The following is a 26,232-nucleotide window of genomic DNA, read 5'->3' on the forward strand; positions in this document are numbered from 1 at the left end:
TCAGTTCACTTCAGTTGCTCAGTCATGTCTGACTCTTTGTGACCCCAATGGACAGCAGCACACCAGGCTTCCATGTCCATCACCAACTACCCAAGCTTATTCAAACTCATGTCCATCAAGTTGGTGATGCCATCCAACCAGCTTATCCTGTCATCCCCTTCTCTTCCTTCCTTCAATCTTTATCACCATCAGGGTCTTTTCAAATGAGTCAGATCTTCACATCAGGTGGCCAAAATATTGGAGTTTCAACTTCGACATCAGTCCTACCAATGAATATCCAGGACTGATCTCCTTTAGGATGGACTGGTTGGATCTCTTTGCAGTCCAAAGGACTCTCAAGAGTCTTCTCCAACACCACAGTTCAAAAGCATCAATTCTTCAGTGGTCAGCCTTCTTTATAGTCCAACTCTCACATCCATACATGACCACTGGAAAAACCATAGCCTTGACTAGACAGACACATATCTTTTCTTCCAAAGAGCAAGTGTCTTTAATTTCATGGCTGCATTCACCATCTTCAGTGATTTTGGAGCCCCCCAAAATAGGTCTGTCATTGTTTCCATTGTTTCCCCATCTATTTGCCATTAAGTGATGGGACCAGAAGTTACAAACTTAGTTTTCTGAATATTGAGTTTTAAGCCAACTTTTTCACCCTCCTCTTTCACTTTCATCAAGAAGCTCTTAGTTCTTCTGCCATAGGGTGGTATCATCTGTATATCTGAGGTTATTGATATTTCTCCTGGCAATCTTGATTCCCACTTTTGCTTCCCAGCCCGGCATTTTGTATTATGTACTCTGCATATAAGTTAAATAAGCAGGGTGACAATATACAGCCTTGATGTACTCCTTTCCCACTTTGGAACCAGTTGACAAAATTACCTCTTTTAAATTACTTACTTTAAATTTCTCCTATAAATTACCCTGATGAGATTATGGGATTAATGGTTTTAGCTGCAATTGTCAAATATATTGCTTAATTTATAAAGCATGGACTGAGATTTTCAAATTGCAAATCTCAAAGTGACATCCATGTTTAGTTATTTGAATCTTGATTTTATTGACATTTAAAAGGGACATGAAAGAGAGAAATATGTAATCAGTTCCCAACCTTTCCATGTTTAACTATACTTCACTCCATTGAATGGGATCATTACCAACTTTTCTATTGCAAGAGTGTCAGGAAGTCAAGTGAATCCACAGGAAACTGACATACTTGATCCTCAGAGGAAAAGGTTTATTTTTCCTTCATACTATATCTGACTGATCTTGTTCCTTTTTTTGGAATGAATAAGATCAAGAAGTGAATGGATGAAAAAGCCTATCATAGTCAATGTAGGAAAGATATAAGAAAAAATTGTGATAAGCCTTAAGGTTGAGCAGTTTTCAGGATAGGCAGACAGTAAACACAGATGATATAGATATACATGACAAAAATATTTCACTGATTGTCACTGAAAAAGAGTCCTATCTTTATGTAAAATACATTCCTCCCATTAAGAAAAAATCAAATTTGAAAAACTAAGAGTTCCTTTATCTTGATCCGTAACAGTCTAATTCATTCCTGGTGTTTCACATCAGAGACAGATTTAGTGAAAAAGATAAAGAAAATTTGCCTACTACGAAAGTAAGTAACCTAATTGTAGTATGTAACTTCGAATATAAAATAATTGAGTGTGGAGTGTGTAGGGAGCAGGAAGAGGGCAAGAGATAAGGGATGGGATTGAGAGAAGGAGAGAAGGTAGAGGGAGAATCCTTGGATTCTACTTCACCATTATAAAGGAAGAAAGCAAGACTTCCAGCTGAACTGGCCCTAGCCTGAGACAACCCATTCCTGACACTGGCAGGGCATGAAAAGATCTGTGAGGGAATCTGCTTTGCACCTCCACCAAACCTGTGATCATAGAAATATCTTTCTGTGCAATTTTTACTTTCATTTCTTCTTTATAGAAAGGAAATGCTCTCTAGATTAAACAGAATATCATTAAAAACTGTCAAGTGATTGGCAGAGTGCTTGGAATACAGCAGACACACAGCACATGTTTTCATTAGAGAAAAGAAAATCTGCTACCCTTAAAATCAACTTTTTAGCATATGCTATAAGAATGTATATACATTAAAAAGTCAAAGGCTTTATTTATATATATATACACACATATACATAATTTTGAATTTCAGTAATATACAAAAAGAGCCAAAAGCATATGTTCATTTCTTTTAAAAAATGGTCATACACATAGAAGTGAAGGCTTTATAAGAAGGTCTATATTTTGGGTACATTGTCTCCTGCAATAAAGATTTACTGAGTGACCATGTATCATGACCCAAGGACTGGGCCAGGCTCATTGTTCTTTCTCTCCTGCAAAATAGAAAGTGGTTTATGTCAACAGAAAGAGAGAAAATAATGTACTGATTGTTGCATGGAAAGAGAGAAAGAAATCAACTGGTGGGAGATCAAAAAAGGGGATTATAGGGATTCCCTGGAAGTCCAGTGGTTAGTACTCAGGCTTTCACTGAGGCACATGAACATCCTCAAAAGTTGCCTAGGATTTAGAAGGTGGCCTTTGCTTCAAAGACCCTCTGTCAATACTCCTCATTCATCTTCTTGGTGGGTGTTGCTCTTGCTCCTGCCAAAGGCCTAAGGATTATGAAAGGCATGAGCTTTCATCTGTGAGTTGAGCCAGTCAGTTAAGGGAATTAACGTCACTCTACATAACACTGAGAAACTGAGTGAAGCAGTTGCTTTATCTAAAGTCCAGAGTAATAAAATATTATGGATAATTAAATAAATCTTATCCTTTGTATTCCTTGTGTGATTAAATTTGAAGCAATATGCATTTGCTATCTGGAGAGATCAATGACAGAATAGCTAATTACTTTGTTTAGGAACCATCACTCTATTACTGTTAAATTCATTCTGTTGTCATTTGCATAAATTGAATTATGTGCACTGCTTAAATACATTCACATGTTTTTCTCCAATTCAAATACCATTTGCTTTACTGCCTTCTTCATATTTCCCAATTTGCCTGCTCTTATTCCTTCTAATACTAAAATTGGATAGGAACAAACACACACACACACACAAAAGACAGGCTGAAATATAATTCAAGACAGAGGAAGAGCAGGAAGATGTCTGGAAAGTACAGCTCGAGATCAGAGAATAGTTGCTGATAGCATCATCATTAAACCTGGCATTTTAAAAGTATAACAGTAAATTCATACACACACACGCACACACACACATATATGTTTAGAAAGAGAGAGAAAGAGAGCTAGGCATGAGCTGTGGGATCAGAGGAGAAATAACTGATGGTAATTTATACATGACCTAAACTTCTAAAGAGTTAAACAGCAGCTAAGAAAATATGGTATTTTATTTAATGTTTGTAAAGATCATTTCACAGTATAACTTCAGTTCAGTGCAGTTCAGTTCAGTCACTCAGTCGTGTCCGACTCTTTGCGACCCCATAAATCACAGCACGCCAGACCTCCCTGTCTATCACCAAATCCCGGAGTTCACTCAAACTCATGTCCATCGAGTCGGTGATGCCATCCAGCCATCTCATTCTCTGTCATCCCCTTCTCCTCCTGCCCCCAATCCCTCCCAGCATCAGAGTCTTTTCCAGTGAGTCAACTCGTCGCATGAAGTGGCCAAAGTATTGGAGTTTCAGCTTCAGCATCAGTCCTTCCAATGAACACCCAGGGTTGATCTCCTTTAGAATGGACTGGTTGGATCTCCTTGCAGTCCAAGGGACTCTAAAGAGTCTTCTCCAGCACCACAGTTCAAAAGCATCAATTCTTTGGCGCTCAGATTTCTTCACAGTCCAACTCTCACATCCATACATGACCACTGGAAAAACCATAGCCTTGACTAGACGGACCTTGGTTGGCAAAGTAATGTCTCTGCTTTTTAATATACTATCTAGGTTGGTCATAACTTTCCTTCCAAGGAGTAAGCGTCTTTTAATTTCATGGCTGCAATCATCATCCGCAGTGATTTTGGAGCCCAAAAAAATAAAGTCTGACACTGTTTCCACTGTTACCCCATCTATTTCCCATGAAGTGATGGGATCAGATACCATGATCTTTGTTTTCCGAATGTTGAGCTTCAAGCCAGCCTTTTCACTCTCCTCTTTCACTTTCATCAAGAGGCTTCTTAGTTCCTCCTCACTTTCTGCCATAAGGGTGGTGTCATCTGTATATCTGGGGTTACTGATATTTCTCCCAGCAATCTTGATTCCAGCTCGTGCTTCTTCCAGCCCAGCGTTCCTCATGATGTACTCTGTATATAAATTAAATAAGCAGGGTAACAATATACAACCTTGACACACTCCTTCTCCTATTTGGAACCAGTCTGTTGTTCCATGTACAGTTCTGACTGTCACTTCCTGACCTGCATACAGGTTTCTCAAGAGGCAGGTCAGGTGGTCTGGTGTTCCCATCTATTTCAGAAATTTTCCACAGTTTATTGTGATCCACACAGTCAAAGGCTTTGGCATAGTCAGTGAAGCAGAAATAGATGTTTTTCTGGAACTCTCTTGCTTTCTCCATGATCCAGCGGATGTTGGCAATTTGATCTCTGGTGCCTCTGCCTTTTCTAAAACCTGCTTGAACATCTGGGAGTTCACAGTTCACATATTGCTGAAGCCTGGCTTGGAGAATTTTGAGCATGACTTTACTAGCGTGTGAGATGAGTGCAACTGTGCGGTAGTTTGAGCATTCTTTGGCATTCCCTTTCTTTGGGATTGGAATGGAAACTGACCTTTTCCAGTCCTGTGGCCACTGCTGAGTTTTCCAAATTTGATGGCACATTTAGTGTAGCACTTTCACAGCATCATCTTTCAAGATTTGAAATAGCTCAACCGGAATTCTATCACCCCCAATAGCTTTGTTGGTAGTGATGATTTTTAAGGCCCATTTGACTTCACATTCCAAGATGTCTGGCTCTAGTTCAGTGATCACGTTATTGTGATTATCTTGGTCGTGAAGATCTTTTTTGTATAGTTCTTCTGTGTATTCTTGCCACCTCTTCTTAATATCTTCTGCTTCTGTTATGTCCATACCATTTCTGTCCTTTATCAAGCCCATCTTTGCATGAAAAGTTCCCTTGATATCTCTAATTTTCTTGAAAAGATCTCTTGTTTTTCCTATTCTGTTGTTTTCCTCTATTTCTTTGCATTGATCGCTGAGGAAGGCTTTCTTATCTCTCCTTGCTATTCTTTGGAACTCTGCATTCAGATGCTTATATCTTTCCTTTTCTCCTTTGCTTTTGGCTTCTCTTCTTTCAACAGCTATTTGTAAGGCCTCCTCAGACAGCCATCTTGCTTTTTTGCATTTCTTTTCCATGGGGATGGTCTTGGTCCCTGTCTCCTGTACAATGTCACGAACCTCCGTCCAGAGTTGATCAGGCACTCTATCTATCAGATCTAGTCCCTTAAATCTATTCCTCACTTCCACTGTATAATCAGAAGGGATTTGATTTAGGTCATATCTGAATGGTCTAGTATAACTTAACTCCTGTCTAATTACTTGTAATAAGTAGAGAATAACGAAAAATATTGCCTCTGTCCAAATAATGCACACATTTTAAAAATCTAGGAATTTTTCTTATTTTCATTTCATCTCTGTTAACAAATAAAATACATCAACTAAATGAAATTCAGAAAGATGGGACACCATATATGAAGTAATAGACTAATTCACTATTACAACATTAAGTAAATATAAACTTTTAAATTATAAAAGTAGTTCATACATGCAAAAAGAACTACAAGTGGTCAATTAAGATATAAAAATTTGTCAGCACTATTTTTGGCCTATCAAAACAGAAAATAACAAGGACCTAGAAGCCTGGCAGTCCTATAAGGCAATTTGGTAACACAAAGCAAACAACTAAACAAATTTAAACTCTCTGAATCTGTGATCTGCTTCCAAGAATTTATCAGAAGGGAATAATTAAATACACACACTTACGTATGAAAATGTAGGTACAACCTAAATGTACATTTATAAAGAACAGACTCAATAAATTCATGTCCTCTACATAAAGGAACACCAGCAACATTTTAATGTAATGAGTCAATTCTGTGTTTATTGGTTTGAAAATGGTTCTCAACATATTGCAAGTGGAAAAAATTCAAAAGTAGATGTCAAAAAAATATACATGGTATAATGCAATTTTGCTGCTTGATAGGATAAGATAGAAAGAAAGAATAAAATTATGGGAGTAAAGTGGTAAGATTATGGGTGTATACTTTATTTTTTTCTAATTTTCTGTCTATATTTTTCTTATGAGGGGGAAATAATAATTCCCTTTCATTAAAAAAGATACAATATTAGCCATAATTAGAAAGTGGAAAGGAACGAAAGAACCTCTTGATGCAAGTGAAAGAGGAGAGTGAAAAAGTTGGCTTAAAACTCAACATTCAGAAAACTAAGATCATGGCATCTGGTCCTATCACTTCATGGCAAATAGAAGTGGAAACAGTGGAAATAGTGACAGACTTTATTTTCTTGAGCTCCAATGTTTTGGTCACCTGATGAGAAAAATTGACTCATTGGAAAAGACCCTGATGCTAGGAAAGACTGAAGGCAGGAACTGGGGATGACAGAGGATGAGATGGTTGGATGGCATCACCGACTCAAAGGACATGAGTTTGAGCAAGCTCTAGGAATTGGTGATGGACAGGGAAACCTGGTGTGCTGCAGTTCATGTGGTTACAAAGAGTCAGACACGACTAAGTGGCTGAACTGCACTGAATCAACGGCCTTCCTGCTGGGTTCAGCCAACCAACAGATAACTGGGAGGAGGGCAGAAGGAAGAGAAAAGCCATGGTACTTCTTACTCTGCTTTCAGTGGGGCCCCTGACCGAGGTTACATCCCCCACCAACCCATTTGTGTATGCAGAAAGTTCCAGCTTCCACTGAGTTTCCCCAACTCACTCTGTTTTCCAGCCTAGGTTTAGTAATGACTCCATTCTGCTGTTCATCTGTTAGCTGTCTCAGTGTCTCCAGATTGGCTTCTCAGTTTTTCATCTCTGTTGAAATTGTTTCCCTATTTTAAATGCCCTCTCTTTTAAATATTCAGGGAGTTTTCTGCTGTGGTTGGATCCTAATTGATACAATCACTCATTATAAGACAATGTTGTATCTTTCACTCAATTCACTATAAATAATTGACATTGAGAAATATCATGGAAATTGTTAGTTTCTTCACTTGACAGAGAGATGGAAGGACATCGAAAACAAATGAGCATGAGTCATTGAGATGCGATGTTCAGAAAGAATATTTCACCAACCAGTCTGATGTGTCCGTACATAGATTAAATGATGCATCTGCAGTGGGTATGCTCCCTAGAAGATCCCTAGAAATGCACATGTGCTAACATACTGATGGTAATAAGTTGGTGTAACCCATAAGGAATATGACCTAATGACCTAATATCCCTTTCTCTCAACTACCTACACACAACAAATATGTTTCACTTAGGATTAGTCTTTATTACCAAGTATGGAAGACCCAAGTGAATGCTAATAATTAATCTTCCCTTCCAGTTCCTCACCTCTCTAAATATGTCAACTAGGAAACCCTTTACAATTCAACATATATGTTAATGATAGGATAAGCAATAAAATTTAACTTACCCATTTGTCATATGATTTGAGTGGAGCTTTTCCAAAGAACTCAGAATTAAAGCCTGATAAAAATATTTTATCATTTAACATATAAATAACACATTCTGGCTAAAGAGGTCATAAGCAGACTTACCTTAAAAGAGAGATGACCTTTTACAACTGCCTGATACGTGGAACCCAATGTGTTTCAATAAAAATACTCATTGGGAAGCTCAGTGATACAGGGGACCAAATACTACCAGTGCTTGCCTTAGCACCTGACAGTTATTTCAGTCCATAAAGCACATTTATTTTATTCTGATGTCATTAAAAATTTCAATCATATGGCTAATGCACTAGTTTTTATTACAGGTACATCCAGCAATCTTTGCATCCCAATTTGCCCTACATGGGGTTTCCCAACAGGGAGAAAATATAGTGGCTCAATTCTTTTAGTATCTACAGTGGTTATGGTTCTTATCATTGATTATCAAAGCAGCATCATAAATTTGTATTATAGTATCATCGATCTGAAACCATGCATCCCCCTCCATGAAGGGGTTGTTGGTAAGTTATGTCTCTCAGCTTGCCAGAGTAACTTTAAACCATGGAAACATCACCAGTAGGATATTCCCTGTAAGACATCTTTCCCAGGAGATGCATCCCACCAACATCCATTTTTTGCACACCTACCTGAAAGACTTCTTAATATCTTCTGCTTGGATTGTCTTGAGAATTTCCTGGTATAACTGAAGATCAAGTGCTCCTGAAGATGTAGCATTTGAAGGGCAATTTTTGTGTGAGTAATAGCCTATCAAGATTCCAGAAATAAATAAAATGATTGCCATACAAAATATTTTTAAAAGGCGGCAAAAGTTGCAGGGGTTGCTCTTTGGTGCGGATCTTGTATAATGGGTCACATAGTCAGATTCTTCTTGAAGTCTCTGAAACCTCCCTTTGGGTGAAGTTGCTGGTTGAATGGGATCAAGACTGAGGTCTGCAGCCTCTGAATTTTCCAGGTTCTGATTCTCAGCACTATTTAGCTGGAACTGATCAAAACCAGGCTCCTCCAGTTCCTTTTCCATGTCCCACTCTAAGTCAAGTGCAGTGGCTTGGAGGTCATCATTGTCTAAGTACTGTGAATGTCCTGGAGCTCTTTGATCTGCATTGACCTTCTGATAGGCCATCTTTTTACCTGTGAAAATAAGAGAAGTATATTTGTTGAAAATAAACCAACAAAGACAACCTCAAAGGTGAAAACAAGTAATCTATATCACATTCTAAGTCGCTTCAGTCACGTCTGACTCTTTGAGATCCTTATGCACTAGAGCTTGTCAGTCTCTTCTGTCCATGGGATTCTCCAGGCAATAATACTGGATTGAGTTGTCATGCCTTCCTCTGGGGCAATCTTCCCAATCTAAATTAGCTGTTTAGAAAATTGTAATGATTATGAGTAGGGGAAATACATCATTCCTGTAGTATGCATACATGCATGCATGTATGCTCAGTCATGTTCAACTCTTTGGGACCCCATGGACTGTAGCCCTCCAGGCTTCTCTGTCCATGGGATTTCCCAGGCAAAAACACTGCAGTGGGCTGTCATTCCCTCTTTCAGGGCATCTTCCCAACCCAGGAATCAAATCCTTATCTCTTGCATCTCCTGAATTGGCAGTCAGATTCTTTACTGCTGAGCCACTGGGGAAGCCTCCCTAAAGAAAATCATTCAATAATAATTTAATCTTATACTGTGCTGTTGATGTTTACTATAGGAGAAAAGACAATAAATAAAAATAGAAGACACGATGTAAAACTATGAGAAAACATAGTATACACAATTCCTCTGAAGCTCAGGAGAATAAAACTCAAAAGCACAACTGCATTAAAGATAATATATGTAATGAACAAAAAGTTTAAGCTTTTTTTTCAAGGTCACTTTTAAGAAAAACTGAGAACAGAAGTAATAATGCTGTGACTTTTTAAGTTAAGATGAGGTGGGAGTTGGGGGAAGACCCTGGGATCAGTTACATTACCAGAACTCATTTTGAAAACATAAGTTCAGTGTAAGAATGAGAACAGTAAAATGAAGTAGCACCTCTATAGAAATTTAAGAAGCAAAATATGGTGTTTTGCCTACTCATGAGTTATCAAAATGATTGGAAAACCTTGACACTACCATAGAAAGCTAACATGTTCCCTGGGATTAGTGACATGAATTGGCCTGGCTTGCTGAACTTTAAATAAAGTATGGGATGGCATCTATCCAAACAAGGAAGCCTTTTGCCAGGATAGGAGGGTTTAGTTTCATAACCTTGCTACAGAGTGGCAGATGGAGGCTTTTCTCCCCTACACAGTTCTGGATGACAGTTTGCTGTATCCTGCAGAGTGGTATTAGGATAACTGGGCTAATTAACTACAAGTGGTCTTCAGTCTGTATTCAGTAACACACTGGTGTATTGTGGTTGCAGATTAAGAGTATTTATACTTAAATTTTCTGTGTATTAGATTTGTCATCCCAGCTGGATTCTAAGGTCTCTCACTATGTTTTATGATTTTTCTATGTGTCCCACTGTGTTGGGTGAAAAACAGAGCACAGCTGACAACTGATTTCCTAAATGCCTTAGGGCCATTTACTTGTGAACAAGTAAACTCTAATGAAAAAGGTACAAAGACTTCATGAAAGAGTGGCATTATGTACGGAATTACGGGTATATACAATTTCAATCCTGGCTGGCAGATGTCCATACACATTAAAACGTCCAGAATGTTTAAGACAGTTCAAGTACCATTAAATATTAACTTTACAATATAAAAATTTTAACTCCAATTAGATTTCTCATCTGCTACCATATTGTCTAGGATTTATTCTTGTCCAGAGCTGACTCAATAAAGATGAGTATCTAATATATGTCAGGTACTGGGATAGGCAGTGAAAACAAAGATAAACGGGTCCCTATTCCTCAAGTAGGGAATGAGTCAAAAAGAACAACAGACATTTGAACAAACAAGTCAGTCACATAACAAAAATGCAAGGGAGACTCAGTGGTGATGGATTCTAGCAGGAAATGTGGGAAATGACTCTCTGTTTATTTCTAACTGGAGAGAAGTGAGGAGTACTCCTGGAGAGAAGGGAGAAGTTAAACAAGGGCAGACAAGGGGTGTGAGAGGAGAGCAACTAGGTGGGGGTGAAATGCATAAACACACAGATGAATACGCGAGCATGGCACATGGACCACTTGATAAACCCAGACAGGTGTGCCATGACCGAGGATGGAGCACAAGAGCCTGAATTGGAGAAAAAGCTAAGAAAGGGTAATCGTGGGCAAAAGGCTTACGTTCTCTGCAACTCAGACTTTTCATTTGTGCAACGGGCATGATGGTAACATAAACCTCATAGTACTGTCAATAGAATTAACTGAGATAGTGAACCTTAAACACCAATTTGTGTCATATAGGCTGTATGGGTTTGAAGGGCCATTTCTTATATTAGAGGAGGGAGGACTATCAAGGATTGTTGAAAGAAATAAAATGAGTTAGATAACACAGAAGACAATACATTGTTCTTCACGACATTGTGGAAGAGGGAGGAGGTTGCATAATGTGCTCACACACGTACACTTGACACACAATATGATACTTGTTTTACAGTTAGTCTCAATGTAGACTAGGATCTTTTTTTTAAGTGCCACATGACATACTGACTGTTGCGCCGTGCTTAATCGGTACTATGTATTAGAACAACCTCAGGAGTGACTCTTTTTTTCCCCTCCCTCTTCTGTTCTGCCTCCTTTCCTCTTCCCCCTTTTTCTGCCTGACCTGGTTTCTACAATGATTCCAAAAAAATGCATTATTTGAATTCTGTCTTTGGTCACATCAAGAAAAGAAGAAAAATAGAGTGATTATGGAGTTAGTGATAGTTATTGACAGGTTAGGAGATGGTTATTGTTGGTTAAAAAAAACCAGCATGAGACATTACTAGAGAACAGGAAAAACCTGAAGGCAGTAGAAATAAAGGATCTTTAAAATCCATGATTCACACCTCTTTTGTATTCAGAAGAGGAAGCTGATGTCCAATGCTGAATCATTCTTTTGGCTGAGAAAAGTGATATTTGGGGACACGTTTCAGGTGATTTGTGGTTTTATAAAACTATGAGATTAATGTTAGTGATTAATAAACTGTGGTGTTAAAAACCCCACAATCCAGTTTTTAATGTACACTGCAAAATACTACAATTTCTAGCAGTTATCAATTTTTTTATTTGACTTACCTTGACATATGATTATTTACTTCTTTAACAGTTCAGTTTATGCATTATTGATTTATTTAGACACTGTATAGTTTTCCAGATTTTTTTCCCTCCCATTTTAATGAATCAGCATGCCTCTAATAGTTTTCTTTAAAAATACTGAATTGTAGACTGTGGTTTATGCTCAAGGAAGATTTTGGCACACAGAAGTTAGTACAGAAATGTGAGATCTCTAATTCTGACCTCTAATACAAACATTCAAAGTCATTTCTCTACAAATCATTTACAAACCAACTGCAGTGATGAGGAAGAGTTTTCATTTCTAGCCTGACAATAGGCATTCCATCACCTGTACATCAGCAATTTAACGCTTTTCAAACATCAGACAGAGCCATCAATTAGAATGTTATGCAGATACAGATATTAACTCCTCACCATGATGGATATCTCCCTGACATCCTTACTACCACTTCTGGACTCATTACACATTTATAAATTTACACTCAATTCTATCTTCCAGGAGAGCAGTACCTGCATGGATTGAGCCACTTGCTCTAACAAAACCCAAAATTTTAGGAGACTTTTCAAAGCAATAAGTTTGTGATAACATATAATGGGCTTCCCTGGTGGCTCAACTGGTTAAGAATCTGCCTGCAATAGGGAGGCCTGGGTTCTATCCCTGGGTTGGGAAGATTTCCTGGAGAAGAGAATGGCCACCCGCTACAGAATTCTGGCCTGGAGAATTTCATGGACTGTATAGTCCATGGGGTCTCAAAAAGTCAGACACATTTCAAGAGACTTTCACTTTCAACACATATAATAAAGCATTTAAAAACTTATTTGATAAATTTATATTATAGATCACTAGAAATTCATTTCTTTAAAATTATCTTAAGGAAAAGATGGGGCTTCCCTGGTGGCTCAGAAGGTAAAGAGTCAGTCTGCCAAGCAGGAGACACAGGTTTGATCCCTGGGTCAGAAAGATCCCCTGGAGAAGGAAATGGCAACCCACTCCAGTATTCTTGCCTGGAGAATTCCGTGGACAGAGGAGCCTGGCAGGCTACAGTCCATGGCATCACAAAGAGTCGGACACAGCTGAGTGACAACACACACACAGGAAAATAGTATACCTTTTTACAAAAACATAAATCTCAGCCCTGACAGTTTTGTTTCACTTACCCTATTTAAAATGAACTTCTCAAAAATTAAACTGAATAAAATATATTGTTTTAAATAAGGATGAATTATTTCATTTGTCCCACAAATAATGTAGCTTTCTTTAAAAACCTATTCCCCATGAGATCAAGCAAAGGAAATATCACATTTTTTTTTTCACCAGAACTTTCAAATTCCCAAATAGAATGGAAATTTTATATTGTAAAAAGAAATCTTCAGCAAAATCAGTATGTCTTAGGTATAATCGCATAATTAGGTCAAACTTCATGCATTTTCTACAACTGATGTACTTGATTCATTTAAACTTATACTATCATATTAGTTTACAGCTACCATATATGAGTAATTTAAAAAAATACATTGGGCAGATTTCAGAATCTACCACATGAATTTTTCCCTAAAAGAAATGTACTTAGCAGGTATATATCAAGTCATAGAAACCTGTTACCTTTCTTGAAACAGAAGTATTTGTCGCATCCTTACATTGTTTATTATACTACTTATTTTTATTTTGTTATAAAACTTAATTTTTATGACCCAGGCCCACAATGCAGGCTAAATTGTTTTGAAAATTCAATATACTCAAACATGTATCTTTTATACACACTTATTCTTTTGTAAGTGAAAGAAAACAAATATAAGATGAACTAAGATATTTTGAAACTCCAATACTTTGGCCACCTCATGCGAAGAGCTGACTCACTGGAAAAGACTCTGATGCTGGAAGGGATTGGGGGCAGGAGGAGACGGGGACGACAGAGAATGAGATGGCTGGATGGCATCACCAACTCGATGGACATGAGTTTGAGTGAACTCTGGGAGCTGGTGATGGACAGGGAGGCCTGGCGTGCTGTGATTCATGGGGTCGCAAAGAGTTGGACACTACTGAGCGACTGAACTGAACTGAACTGAAGATATTTTTCTACACTATGACAAGCTTAGATCAATAAAAATGAATTTGTATTCTTACTAAGCATATGAGTAGTTTAAAATAGATACTTCTGAATGCTACCTTTCACACATTTTTACTGGCTGAAACTAAGTAAATTATATAGGTATAAAAAATGAATATAGAAATAGGCTAAAATTTCAATATATAAAATACAGTCTTTCAAATCTAATAGCACAACACCTGGCAGATACTTTAGAAAATAAATACATACTAAATGAAAGTTTCATCTTAATAAGTTATATATTACAGATGTCATTTAGAAATAAAATTATGGCACTGTTACTTCCTTGCTCAGCAATCACAATGAAGGAATTTACTACATGAATGCTCTGACCTTATCCATCTCTAAATTAACACTATAGTTAGACTTTTGGTTCAAATCCTAGCTCTGCTACGTAATTTAAACCAATTACTTAATATCTTTATACTTAAATGCCATATTTGTAAAATGGATACAATAAGAGCATTGTATTTGCAGCATTACTACAAGTGATATAAATTATTAAAGGTGCTTAGAACAAAGTCTAACACAGTGTTGGTGATACACTAACACAGCATCACTCCACATCTAGAGTTTAAGAAATTAAATATTTGGAGCATACAACTTTAAAATACAGACTTAATTAAATTATGACCAGAGGGCTTAAGTTTCAATCACAAGAACCTGCAGATAATGAGATGGAGCAGTGCACTCAAGCACTTTTGAGAATGGGAAGCATCTGTTAGTCATTAACTGTGCTTCAGATAGATATGAGAGAAGTGGGGCTAATATGTACACAAAAGTTATCATTACATTTGACCTGCAACTGCCTGTTCTGTATGATGCTATTACAGAGTTGAGTTTCTTTACAGTCAATTAAAAAAAAAAAGGCTTTTCCATAATGCGCAAGAGTTCAGTTTAACGATTTCAGGAATTAGTGATAATTAATCATGAACATGGGTTAGGCATGCTTTTTTGTAGAAAACCATGTTTGCTTAGATGGTTGACTTGACCCATTGACTATGATGATACTGATAGTATTTTAACTGTAACAGTATAAAAGACTATATAGATCTTATTAGAATTACGAACACATCTAAAGGCTTTTCTACTTGTAAAAGTTATTTTACAAGGAAGATAAATAAATGAGGCTGGCAGATTAATTTGAAAACATAAGGCAGAATCTCAATTTCCTATGACAGCTCTATGATTGAATCTTTATTGTACAATGGGGGAAAATATATTCATATAGGGTTTCCTGAAGCTTTGAATGTCAAATCATTTGCTGGTTGGAGTGGATTGATTTGAGGCAAAGGCATTTCTTAGAAATGTCAGTGCATCATCAGAAGGCATTCGTTATGCACCTCCGTGCAGCATCGCTTTAGATGCTGCACCAGTGAACTAGGAGTGCCCAGAGGAATTTTTATATTTAAGTTTAAGGATATTCCTTATGGGCTGAAAACATTTGACATAAATTTTTCAGTATGAACCTAGTTTGGACAAATAAAGCTTATATTTGTGAAATAAATTTTTGTTGTTGAAGGCTTTAATGGTCTCAACTTGAGAGCAGGGCCAAAGATAAAACTATAAAAAGAGTAATACAGAAGACTCTCTTCCCTGACTTAATTTTTTCAGTATAATGAGATTTTTTTTTTTTCCATCTGGTTTTGTGAAATGGAACCTGCCAATTGCTACAGTGTCTGGAAAGGCAGTAAGAATTCCTTATTTAATTGCAATTTTGTATGATAACTGTATAAAATAAATGACAATAATTATTTGTTGTTCATGCCTCACTAATTTATGGACTTTATAAAGTAAGGGGAATTTATTATCTGTGCTTTATTTTCAGGGGGAAAAATTACAATTAGGCCAAACCTACTCTGAAACAGGTAATTGTACACTGAATTTAGGGACAGTGGATCATCAAGCTGGAGGTATATACTAAAACTTAACTCCGAGGCCTGAGTACTTTGATCTCTAAATAACATGTAAAAGGTATACTTCTAGGATGCCAAATTTTTGAGCTATAAATTGCAAATGCAGTCAAAACCATTTGAGGTAAAATTATTTGATGAAATCCAGCAGGTTTGTGTAAGTGTGCTTTATATCACTTGCATATGTATGACCACCTGGCAGTTCCCTGAATGGGCTTGCCTTCCTTTGGGTACTTATGTGTAACTCACACTAACTGAATAGTTTGTTGGGCTCACCCAAGTTCCTGCACTTAAAGTAAGGTTTCCAATATCAGAATGATATAATTCAATACAAAACTTGGCAAAGAGAAGACAATTTAAATGAACTGAAATAATGAAGTATACTCTATGGCTCACTTCAACAGGTAGATACTCTAGATAGTACTATGTGTTCAAATTATTATGTGAGTTTCAATTTCCTCTAGCATCACAAAACTATTTTAGGGATGTGTAAATCATCCCTGTTTCTGCCATGACTCCTTTCCTGGTTGTTTCTGATGTTGATTACTTCAGATTCTAGAGTATCCTTTGTTTCCCCTTCCAGGTCCTCACTCCATTTATTGTAAAGTATTTAAAGTATCCACTAACTTGTGAAGAATTTACATCCTGTCCCCCTTCAGAGTATGCACATGGCCTACACTAGAAATGCATATACAGGAGATAAAGGACACCACAAACTATAAAATAAATGAGAGGATAAAAACTCTGATCATGTAAGGAAAGCCACTGAAATTCAGCTTTAATGTAGGTGTGAGCATCACTGAAGTCAGGATGTAGAAGGGTCTGTGGGGTCTTCTTAGGCTCACTCAGCCATCCCCTAATCTCACTTGTTAATTATAAAACTGTCAGTTTTAGCTGAAGAGTTTACATTTATTTTTTCTGAGTTATCTCTCTTTGTAGTTGTCAATTTCCAATATGGTAAGCAGCTTTCTCTATCTAGTCAAAGAAATCTATGAGTCTCTTTTTTATCTTTAACTCTTAGATTTGAATATATAACACACCCATGTTATGGTATCCAAAATCATATGCTAACAGATGATTTAAAATAAGCAAGGATTTACTATAAGGTTAACACAACGTACATGATGTCATTTAACCAAACAATCCTATATGTTAAGTACTATTACTATTCCCATTTTACAGATGAGGTATCCAGGTGATACTAGTGGTAAAGAACCTGCCTGCCAATGTAGGAGACATAAGATGTGGGTTCAATCCCTGGGTCAGGAAGATCCCCTGGAGGAGGGCATGGCAACCCACTCGAGTATTCTGGCCTGGAGAATCCCATGGACAAAGGAGTCTGGCAGGCTACAGTCCATGGGGTTGCAGAGTCGGACATGACTGAAGCAATTTAGCATCTGTGACTCAGGGATTAAGTCATTTCCCCAAGTTCTCACAGCTATTAAAGTGCAAGTAGCTGGAGCATCACAGCTGACCTGTCAAATTCCAAAACCTACTCTTTTCAAACATTACAACATCCAGACTCTGAAAGTCCCTGAAAGTTGGTATGATGTTAGCAATTTCAGAGATCTGATGGGTTTATTTACCCTTGTTTTGTCACCAATATGACTACAAGCACCAGATGTGCATTAAATCTGAATGATTCTGCCTGGATCCTTAGATTCCCCTGGAGGCTGCTCTGACTCCAGGACGTAAGAGATTTCTGTGGCTTGCTCTCCGCATTGCCCTGGCTCACTGATGTTTCTGGGCACTGTGGTTTTAAATAAGGGAGAATTGCTTCCATTTCCATTGCTCTGAGGAAAAAAAACACAATCTCCACTTTATGGTCTCTTCTAAGTGATACTTTCAAATTTTCTTTTCTCTTGCTATTGGGGGGGTTTGTAGGATTGGGGGCAGGAGGAGAAGGGGATGACAGAGGATGAGATGGCTGGATGGCATTGCCGCCGACTCGATGGACATGAGTTTGAGTGAACTCCGGGAGTTGGTGATGGACAGGGAGGCCTGGCGTGCTGTGATTCATGGGGTCGCAAAGAGTCGAACACGACTGAGCGACTGAACTGAACTGAACTGAACTGAAGAGGGCTTGAGAATGTCAAGAGTTAATGTGTCAATACATAGTCACCACTCTGTTCTGAGACCTGCCTGCTAGGAGGAGCCCCTTAGCTTGATAGATACACTGCAATTTTTTATCCTTTCAGCCAATGTGAATGATCTTAAATTGCTGCTTTTTGACTATAGCTCTTGGATTTCTGGGAACAGACAGAAGAAGCACATGAGGCCTCTGCTGCTGCTACTGCTAAGTCACTTAACACTCTATTTTTTACTTTTTTCAAAAGTACTTAATGGCTTACTTTTTAAATAGCTTTACTCTTCAAAAAGTATTAACAGGTTTCAACCAACTGGAAGTGATTTATTTTAAAATTTGTATTCCTATGTTTCCTAAAATCATAATACAGAAAGATTATTCAATTCTAGGTTGGTAATGCACGGAGAAGGCAATGGCAAGCCACTCCAGTACTCTTGCCTAGAAAATCCCATGGATGGAGGAGCCTGGTAGGCTGCAGTCCGTGGGGTCACTAAGGGTGGGACATGACTGAGCGACTTCACTTTCGCTTTTCACTTTCCACTTTCACACATTGGAGAAGGAAATGGCAACCCACTCCAGTGTTCTTGCCTGGAGAATCCCGGGGACAGGGGAGTCTGGTGGGCTTCCATCTATGGGGTCGCGCAGAGTCGGACACGACTGAAGTGACTTAGCAGCAGCAGGTTGGTAATGCAAGGCATCCAGAAACTGTGCTTTTTGTTTCTGAAATGATTCTTCTCATACTTGGTCCTTAAGGGTGTGATTAGGAAAAAAAATGTTAATAGTTGGTGGGAAAGGAAGCAGCCCAGAAAAAAACATGGGTAGAGAATGTTTATGTTCACTTAAAAGTCAGTTAGAAAATATGTATCATATTTAGTTCAGTTGCCCAGTCGTGTCCAACTCTTTGTGACCCCATGGACTGCAATGGACTGCAGCACGCCAGGCCTCCATGTCCATCTATAACTCCTGGAGTTTACTCAAACTCATGACCATCAAGTCGGTGATGCCATCCAACCATCTCATCCTCTGTTGTCCCCTTCTCCTCCTGCCTTCAATCTTTCCCAGCATCAGGGTTTGTTCAAATAAGTCAGTTCTTCGCATTAGGTGTCCAAAGTATTGGATTCAGCTTCAGCATCAGTCCTTCCAATGAATGCTCAGGACTGATTTCCTTTAGGATGGACTGGTTGGATCTCCTTGCAGTCCAAGGGACTCTCAAGAGTCTCTTCCAACACCACATTTCAAAAGCATCAATTCTCCAGCACTCAGATTTCTTTATAGTCCAACTCTCACATCCATACATGACCACTGGAAAAACCATAGCTTTGACTAGATGGACATTTGTTGGCAAAGTAATGTCTCTGCTTTTCAATATACTGATTAGGTTGGTCATAACTTTTCTTCCAAGGAGCATGCGTCTTTTCATTTAATGGCTGCAGTCATCATCTGCAGTCATTTTGGAGCCCAAAAAAGTAAAGTCTCTCACTGTTTCCGTTGTTTACCCATCTATTTGCCATGAAGTGATGGGACCAAAAGCCATGATCTTAGTTTTCTGAATGTTGAGTTTTAAGCCAACTTCTTCAGTCCCCTCTTTCACTTTTATCAAGAGGCTCTTAAGATGTTCTTCATTTTCTGTATAAGGGTGGTGTCATCTGTATATCTGAGGTTATTGATATTTCTCCCAGCAATCTTGATTCCAGCTTGTGCTTCATCCAGTCCAGCATTTCTCATGATGTACTCTGCACATAAGTTACATAAGCAGGGTGACCATGTAAAGCCTTGACGTACTACTTTCCAAATTTGGAACCAGTCTGTCGTTCCATGTTCAGTTCTAACTGTCGTTTCATGAGCTGCACACAGATTTCTCATATGAACAATCCCAAATCTATATTGTGTAAATTCTGAAAGACTATCCTTCAGCTAAACATCCAAGAATAAAATCCTGATGCAAAAATTTTAGTATTAAGTTTATAATACCATGGAGTTAATTAAATTAAAATTGGAAATTTAACCTAAAATACAATTTTAGGAATTCACTATAGTTAACAGCATGGTATGCTCCTTATAAGACAAAGATCTTGTTTATTAATTAACCTAATCTTAGAGCTAAAAATGAAATTAAGTGAATTATTATGTTTGCAAAAGTAGTAGAAATACATTAACTGTAAGAAAATAAATAATTGTGAAGCTTTCAATTGACAACTGATGGCAGAATCACAATTGAAATGTTTTTTAACATAATCACAAGCTAACAATAGAGCAACATTTTACCCAATATTTTGCTATTCTTTCTTACTTCTAAAATGCCATATCCATAATTATACACACACACACACACACACACATATCTGAAGCTAAACAAGAATATATTTTTGTAGTGTTTTCTTCTAGATCTCCCACTCATACAAAAAATATAATGTTATCTAGAGAAAAGATGACAAAATTATTTTAACACAAAAAGTCCAAATTCTTTCTATAAGTGACCTTTCCTTTAAGTATGATAATACTAGCAATTATTAACCTTTTCAATAAAGAAAAGATTTATTGAGGAAGAAACAGGATGAGAAATACAATAGCAATATATTACATCTGTAAAATAGTTTAACATTGAGAAGCTAATTTTCATTACTAATTTACATACATGCATACTAATAGTTTTGAGTAAATTAAAGCAACTCAACGATTTACCAAAAACTATATTAGGCACTGCTTATGTCATTTATATTTTATGAACAGGAATATTATAAAAAATGGAAGACCTCCAACGGCACATAAAAGTAATGCTGATATGAAATTAAATGTCAGGCAAAAGTCATGAAAATGCAATATTCACAAAGGTATTAAATGTGAAATGTTTAGCAGAACTTTTATATAATTGACACTATTGAAAGGTAGTTTATTATAATACATGTAAACTTTTCAATCTCACCTAGCACTTCAATTTTAAAATGTCAAATATTACTTTACTGACATGAATTTTAGCTTCTTTTCTTATTTTCTTTCTTCCTATGATACATCCTTTATCTTTTTTCTTTATATTTTTGCCTCACTTCAGCCATTCCCATTATTTTGTTTTCACTTTCTTACTTTTTTTCACTGTTGATTCTTCAGGAAATCGTTGAAGATAAAATAACTGAACCTAAGGAGTTCATTCAATTCTTTTCTATATATTAGGAAGGACGTATCTTGAACAATAATCAGTGGATTTATTTGAAATGAGGACCTGATGGTGAAATCAAAGATTATGTTTGGCCCTACCATTCCAATCACACCAAATCCTGAATCTCCAAAATAATAGTAAAACTCAACATACCCTTAACCTACTGCTTGGGAGTTCTGTTCTCTGACACTCTGTAGGAAAAATGAAAGGCCTTCTCTCTAACACTTCCGTAGAGATTTCCTTCAGCTCTGGGACTGGTAGGTTATCTCATTGCATTCGTCCTCCATAACTATAACCCTCAAACAGATTCCCCCTCTCAGTAACAGATTTCAGAAGCCAAAACATTCTTTTCCTTTTCTTTTTTTCAGTCTTATAGAAGACTGAGGTATTTAATAATTCCTGAGTAATTTTAAAATATGTCAGAGCCTGAAATAATGGAAATATTATAGTTTCTGCCTAAAAAGGAACATAACCTTTAAAGATGTGGAAAATAAAAATTAAATTCAAAATTAAAACAGGGACAAGAATTCCAATACAAGTTGTAAGTAGATGACTAGTTTAATTGTGCTAAAAAGCATAGTATTAGGGGGAAAATGCACACATATACTACTATATACCCTCCACTTATACTAATTCATTTAACCATCAAACCATGTCATGAACTTACCATTGCTATCATCTCCACTTTACAAATCAGAACACGACAGAGAGCTGAAGTCACTTGCTCTAGATAGCACAGGACTTGAACTCAGGCACTGTGGTTCCAGTGCCTGTGTCCTTAACTGCTCTACAATCATAGCTTCAGTCACACAGAGCATATGTTTAGTTCCCACAAAAATTAAGAAAAGAAACAGAACATCACTCAATTTCCTCACAATCAAACATTTTGTAATATGACCTTTTCATAGAATTTCCATCCCTAAGTAGCTATCTTAGAGTCTTTCAGGAAAAGAGTAAAGATAGGAAATGAACAAACTCACCTATTCACATATAGATGTAAGCCTCTACTCTCTGACTCACTAAATCAGCTTGTGACTTTCCCAAATAAACTTCAAGTCCATCCTCATGGCTATTGATGCCAAGCTCATGATTTTTTTAATTAATTTTTTATTGACAGATAATTGGTTTACAGAATTTTGCTGTTTTCTATCAAACCTCACCATGAATCAGTCATAGGCATACATATATCCCCTCCCTTTTGAAGCTCCCTCCCATCTCCCTCCCTACCCCACCCCTCTAGGTTGATACAGAGCCCCTGTTTGAGTTTCCTGAGCAAATTCCCGTTGTCTATCTATTTTACATATGGTAATGTAAGTTTCCATGTTATTCGTTCCATACAACTCACCCTCTCCTCCCCTCTCCCCATGTCCATAAGTCTATTCTCAATAGACTTTTCTTCTCCGGTTCTGCCTTCAATAATTACATCTTATTATTATTATTATTATTGACCATAGTTTTTATAATAATTCCTTTACCATAAAAATGTTTGTTGGACTAAACCCCTGAATAATTGACAATCACCTCACATTTAAATGTATGCTCTTTTGGGAATATATATCTTAAGAGCAATCATTTAACTTAAATATGATGGCTGTTAACGAAACAGATTAACTGATAGTGCAGTATTTATTTGCAAAAGTGTGTCTTATGAGAACTGTAATTAAGGCACAAATAACTTAGCGAGAAGGATCGCTGAGCACTAGAAGTCCAATTACCCTGTTGAAACAAACATGTGGAGAGGCTCTGACCATATGGAAAAGCTGCTGAGCCCAGGCATTCAAACCAATGTGCCACACATGTGAGAACAGATCAGACACCAGCTGATTTCCAAGCAACAAGAATGTGGAATCTTGGCCAGAAGAAACCTGATCAAGTAAGAAGACATAATAAAACAGTGGTTGTTTAAAGCTAGACAATATAGGGGTGACTTGAAAGTCAGCAGTAAACAACCAAGCACACATGGTCAGTCACTCCAGTCCTGTCTAACTCTTTGCTAACCTGTGGACTGTATCCCACCAGGCTCCTCTGTCCATGGGATTCTCCCGGCAAAAATACTGGAGTGGGTTGCTGTGTCCTCTGCCAGGGGATCTTCCCCACCTAGGGATCAAACCCCTGTCTCCTACATTACAGGGAGATTTTTTACCACTGAGTCACCAGGAAACACTAAAGCTATTTTTCCAAAACAGAAATCTGACCACATCACTTGACCACTTAAAATTCCATGAGGGGCTTTATTCTGCACCAACAAGACATTTCACAGATTCCTTTTCAAAGCACAGAACACCTTTGTGCCCTGTACTCAACTTCTTCTTCATTTTTTCTCCTACTTCCGGCTTTAAAGAACACATCAGGCACTTTGCCTGTGGTGTTCTTTTGCCTGATTTGCCTTCAGGTTGAAATTTTTTAAGGTAATTTGTCTACTTAGTTTTAATCTTTACAGCCTAGCACAGTATAAGGAAACTTATAGCTGCTAAATAAATGATAGGCCCTAAACAGCCATGGACTTTTGAAGAGTATAGAAGTTAGGGCAAGTAATTGCCATTTTACCAGCATTTTGTTTTAAAGTAAATGCTTCATTCTCAGAGAAGGCAATGGCAAGCCACTCCAGTACTCTTGCCTAGAAAATCCCATGGATGGAGGAGCCTGGTAGGCTGCAGTCCATGGGGTTGCTAAGGGTTGGACACGACTGAGCGACTTCACTTTCACTTTTCACTTTCACACATTGGAGAAGGAAATGGCAACCCACTCCAGTGTTCTTGCCTGGAGAATCCCAGGGACGGGAGAGCCTGGTGGGCTGCCGTCTATGGGGTCACACAGAGTCGGACACGACTGAAGTGACGCAGCAGCAGCAGCAGCAAATGCTTCATTTCATTTAGCCTTTAAAACAAGACGTAATATCTATTCTATGTATCTCTAAGTGTTAACTGAAGAATAAAATTAAATATTTATCTAAAGGCAGTTGACTATAAAATCCAGTATAATTGCTATTGTTTTAAATTTATAAATGATTAGGAATCCAAGGAGCTTGGTTTGGATTTTGGATCCAAAATTACTATCTATGAACACCAGGGCAGATCACTTTTCTTCATAGGTAAATGTAGATTTATGTGTGTGAAGAACCAAATGAGATCACTGAGAAAAATGTTCTAAGAACTATTTATCTTTATTATATAAAGATTGTCAATGACAAATAACATTGATTAATGTTAATTAAGTTAATCATTCTCATTTCTGTATCACAGGCAGCTACCCCAATTTCTGAATATTGCTGAGAGGAAAACCACAAGTGAATTTGTATCACAAATGCTTGAGTTTCTCTTATTCCTGAACAGGACACAGAGACTGGAATAAGAGAACACAACAGAGACTGGGGTATGTCAGATGTGAAGATTGTATCCAGGCGAGATGGACACATAGTAGCAGGAGGGGGAAGCAAGCAGCTTCTGGAAAGAGGCCTTCTGCAAAATCCAGGGAGAATTTAACAACTTTGAGTCCCTAAGATACATTATAAAATTACACCTTTCAGAACTGATGTCTGCAAAGAGGGGATGTCCAGAGTTAAAAACAAACTCAGGTCCTGTGTCTTGAGGGGGAAGATGTGAAGGGATCTATGGGAGAAGATTAATCAACTCCCTTCCTCCACATAATACATTTTGAAAGGAATCTATCCAGAAAAATCCATTTATCTATGCCCAGAACAATCAAGACTGACTGTGTAGAGATTGAAGTGCCTCAGTCCATCTGCTGATGATATTTATTGCTTTCTGGCACCTTCCACATATTTACCAAGCCTATGGAAAAGAAAGCCACGCTTCTTATTTCTAGGACAAAAACAGATGGTGCTCCAGCAGGTAATAATTTAATTAAATGGCTCCTAAAGCATGAACAAATTGTTCCAAAGGAAAGAAAATATTTTATTTATTCTTTAAAATAGGGAGGGGAAGAAAAAGCTAAATCAAGTTTGACTCTTAATGCAACATTACTAGGGTTTAACTAAATCTCCTGCTCTTAAAAAACAAAGTGCATTTCCCTCTTTGTCTTCCTCCTAATATAGAATCAAATTGTCTCAAGTGATATAGACGTTGTTCAACAGGTTTCATTATTTTTATCTCTAAGAAATAAGTTCAAACTCATATGAAATAGTTTTGATAAAGCTGAAATCAGATATTTTTGGAGTAGGACTAATTTTTATATTTCAGTTAAGTTGCATAATGTATTTCATGGGCTCAATGCATAGGTAGCTCAATAAGCTACCTATCTAAAATTCAGTGTATTAACAACCAAAATGAAAGTCTTTCATTCCAGTTAAAGGCAGGAGGCCCTTTTAAAACCCCTGTGATACATGGATTGAAATGTTCTTATAGTGGAAAATAATAACAGTGTTGTAGTAAAACATAGTAAATATCACACACTTGGGTTTAAGACAGAAATGGGTATGAATCCCAGCTCTTCCACTTGCCAACTATGTGACTTTAGGACAAGAAATTAATTTTTCTAAAACTCTGCTTCCTAAATTGTATGTACATACATGCGTACACACATACATATACAAAGAATAACTGTATTTACAGGGTCACTGTGAGAGTTTAATGGATGAATTTCAAGCACTTAGCATATTCTTAAGGGTAAGCATTCTACAAATGGCTGCCAATCATCATTACCCTTAAAATTAATTAAGCAATAAGAACAGTGTACAGTACTGGAGCTGTGACAATAGGAAAACAAAAGTAGAAAATGTTTCAAGTAAATTACAATCTAATCAGCAAAGATAAATATATATCCACACTTAAAGCATTATTAAGAAGTAATCGGAGGGGTCTGAAAGAAAGAATTCAAGAATGATGAAATTAAGTGAAGGAGGCTTTCAATAGGAACTAAAGCTGTGCCTTGAAAAATGAATAGTGTTTAAGCATTAAGAAGTCACTAAAGAAAGAAAGATGTGCTCCAGCAGGAGGCTGGGAATAAGTATCTGCATCTGACCATCCATGAAAGGCCTCTCTTAAAAGACAAAATGATAAATAACAGAGGCCAATAGAAAATAAGTTTGGGTAGATGGGACAGGAAAGTTCTGGCTATGTGAAAGGAGATCACT

At 37.3% G+C, this 26,232-nt stretch overlaps 1 protein-coding gene across 4 annotated transcripts in view; it reads right to left on the reverse strand.

Annotated features, from left to right (window-relative positions):
* NAALADL2 (N-acetylated alpha-linked acidic dipeptidase like 2) overlaps positions 1-26,232 on the reverse strand; it is a 1,658,577-nt gene that overhangs the window by 909,502 nt on the left and 722,843 nt on the right. For all 4 annotated transcript variants that reach the window (XM_088839027.1, XM_088839030.1, XM_088839024.1 and 1 more), the window contains one exon: positions 8,308-8,809. In XM_088839027.1, the coding sequence (XP_088695153.1) occupies positions 8,308-8,801 (494 nt within the window). In that variant the 5' untranslated portion in view covers positions 8,802-8,809. The remainder of the gene's footprint in view (positions 1-8,307; positions 8,810-26,232) is intronic.

The sequence above is a fragment of the Moschus berezovskii genome, chromosome 1 (assembly GCF_049115385.1).
Source record: "Moschus berezovskii isolate FMDL1 chromosome 1, NW_MosBer_1.0, whole genome shotgun sequence".
In the NCBI taxonomy this organism is placed as follows: Eukaryota; Metazoa; Chordata; class Mammalia; order Artiodactyla; family Moschidae; genus Moschus; species Moschus berezovskii.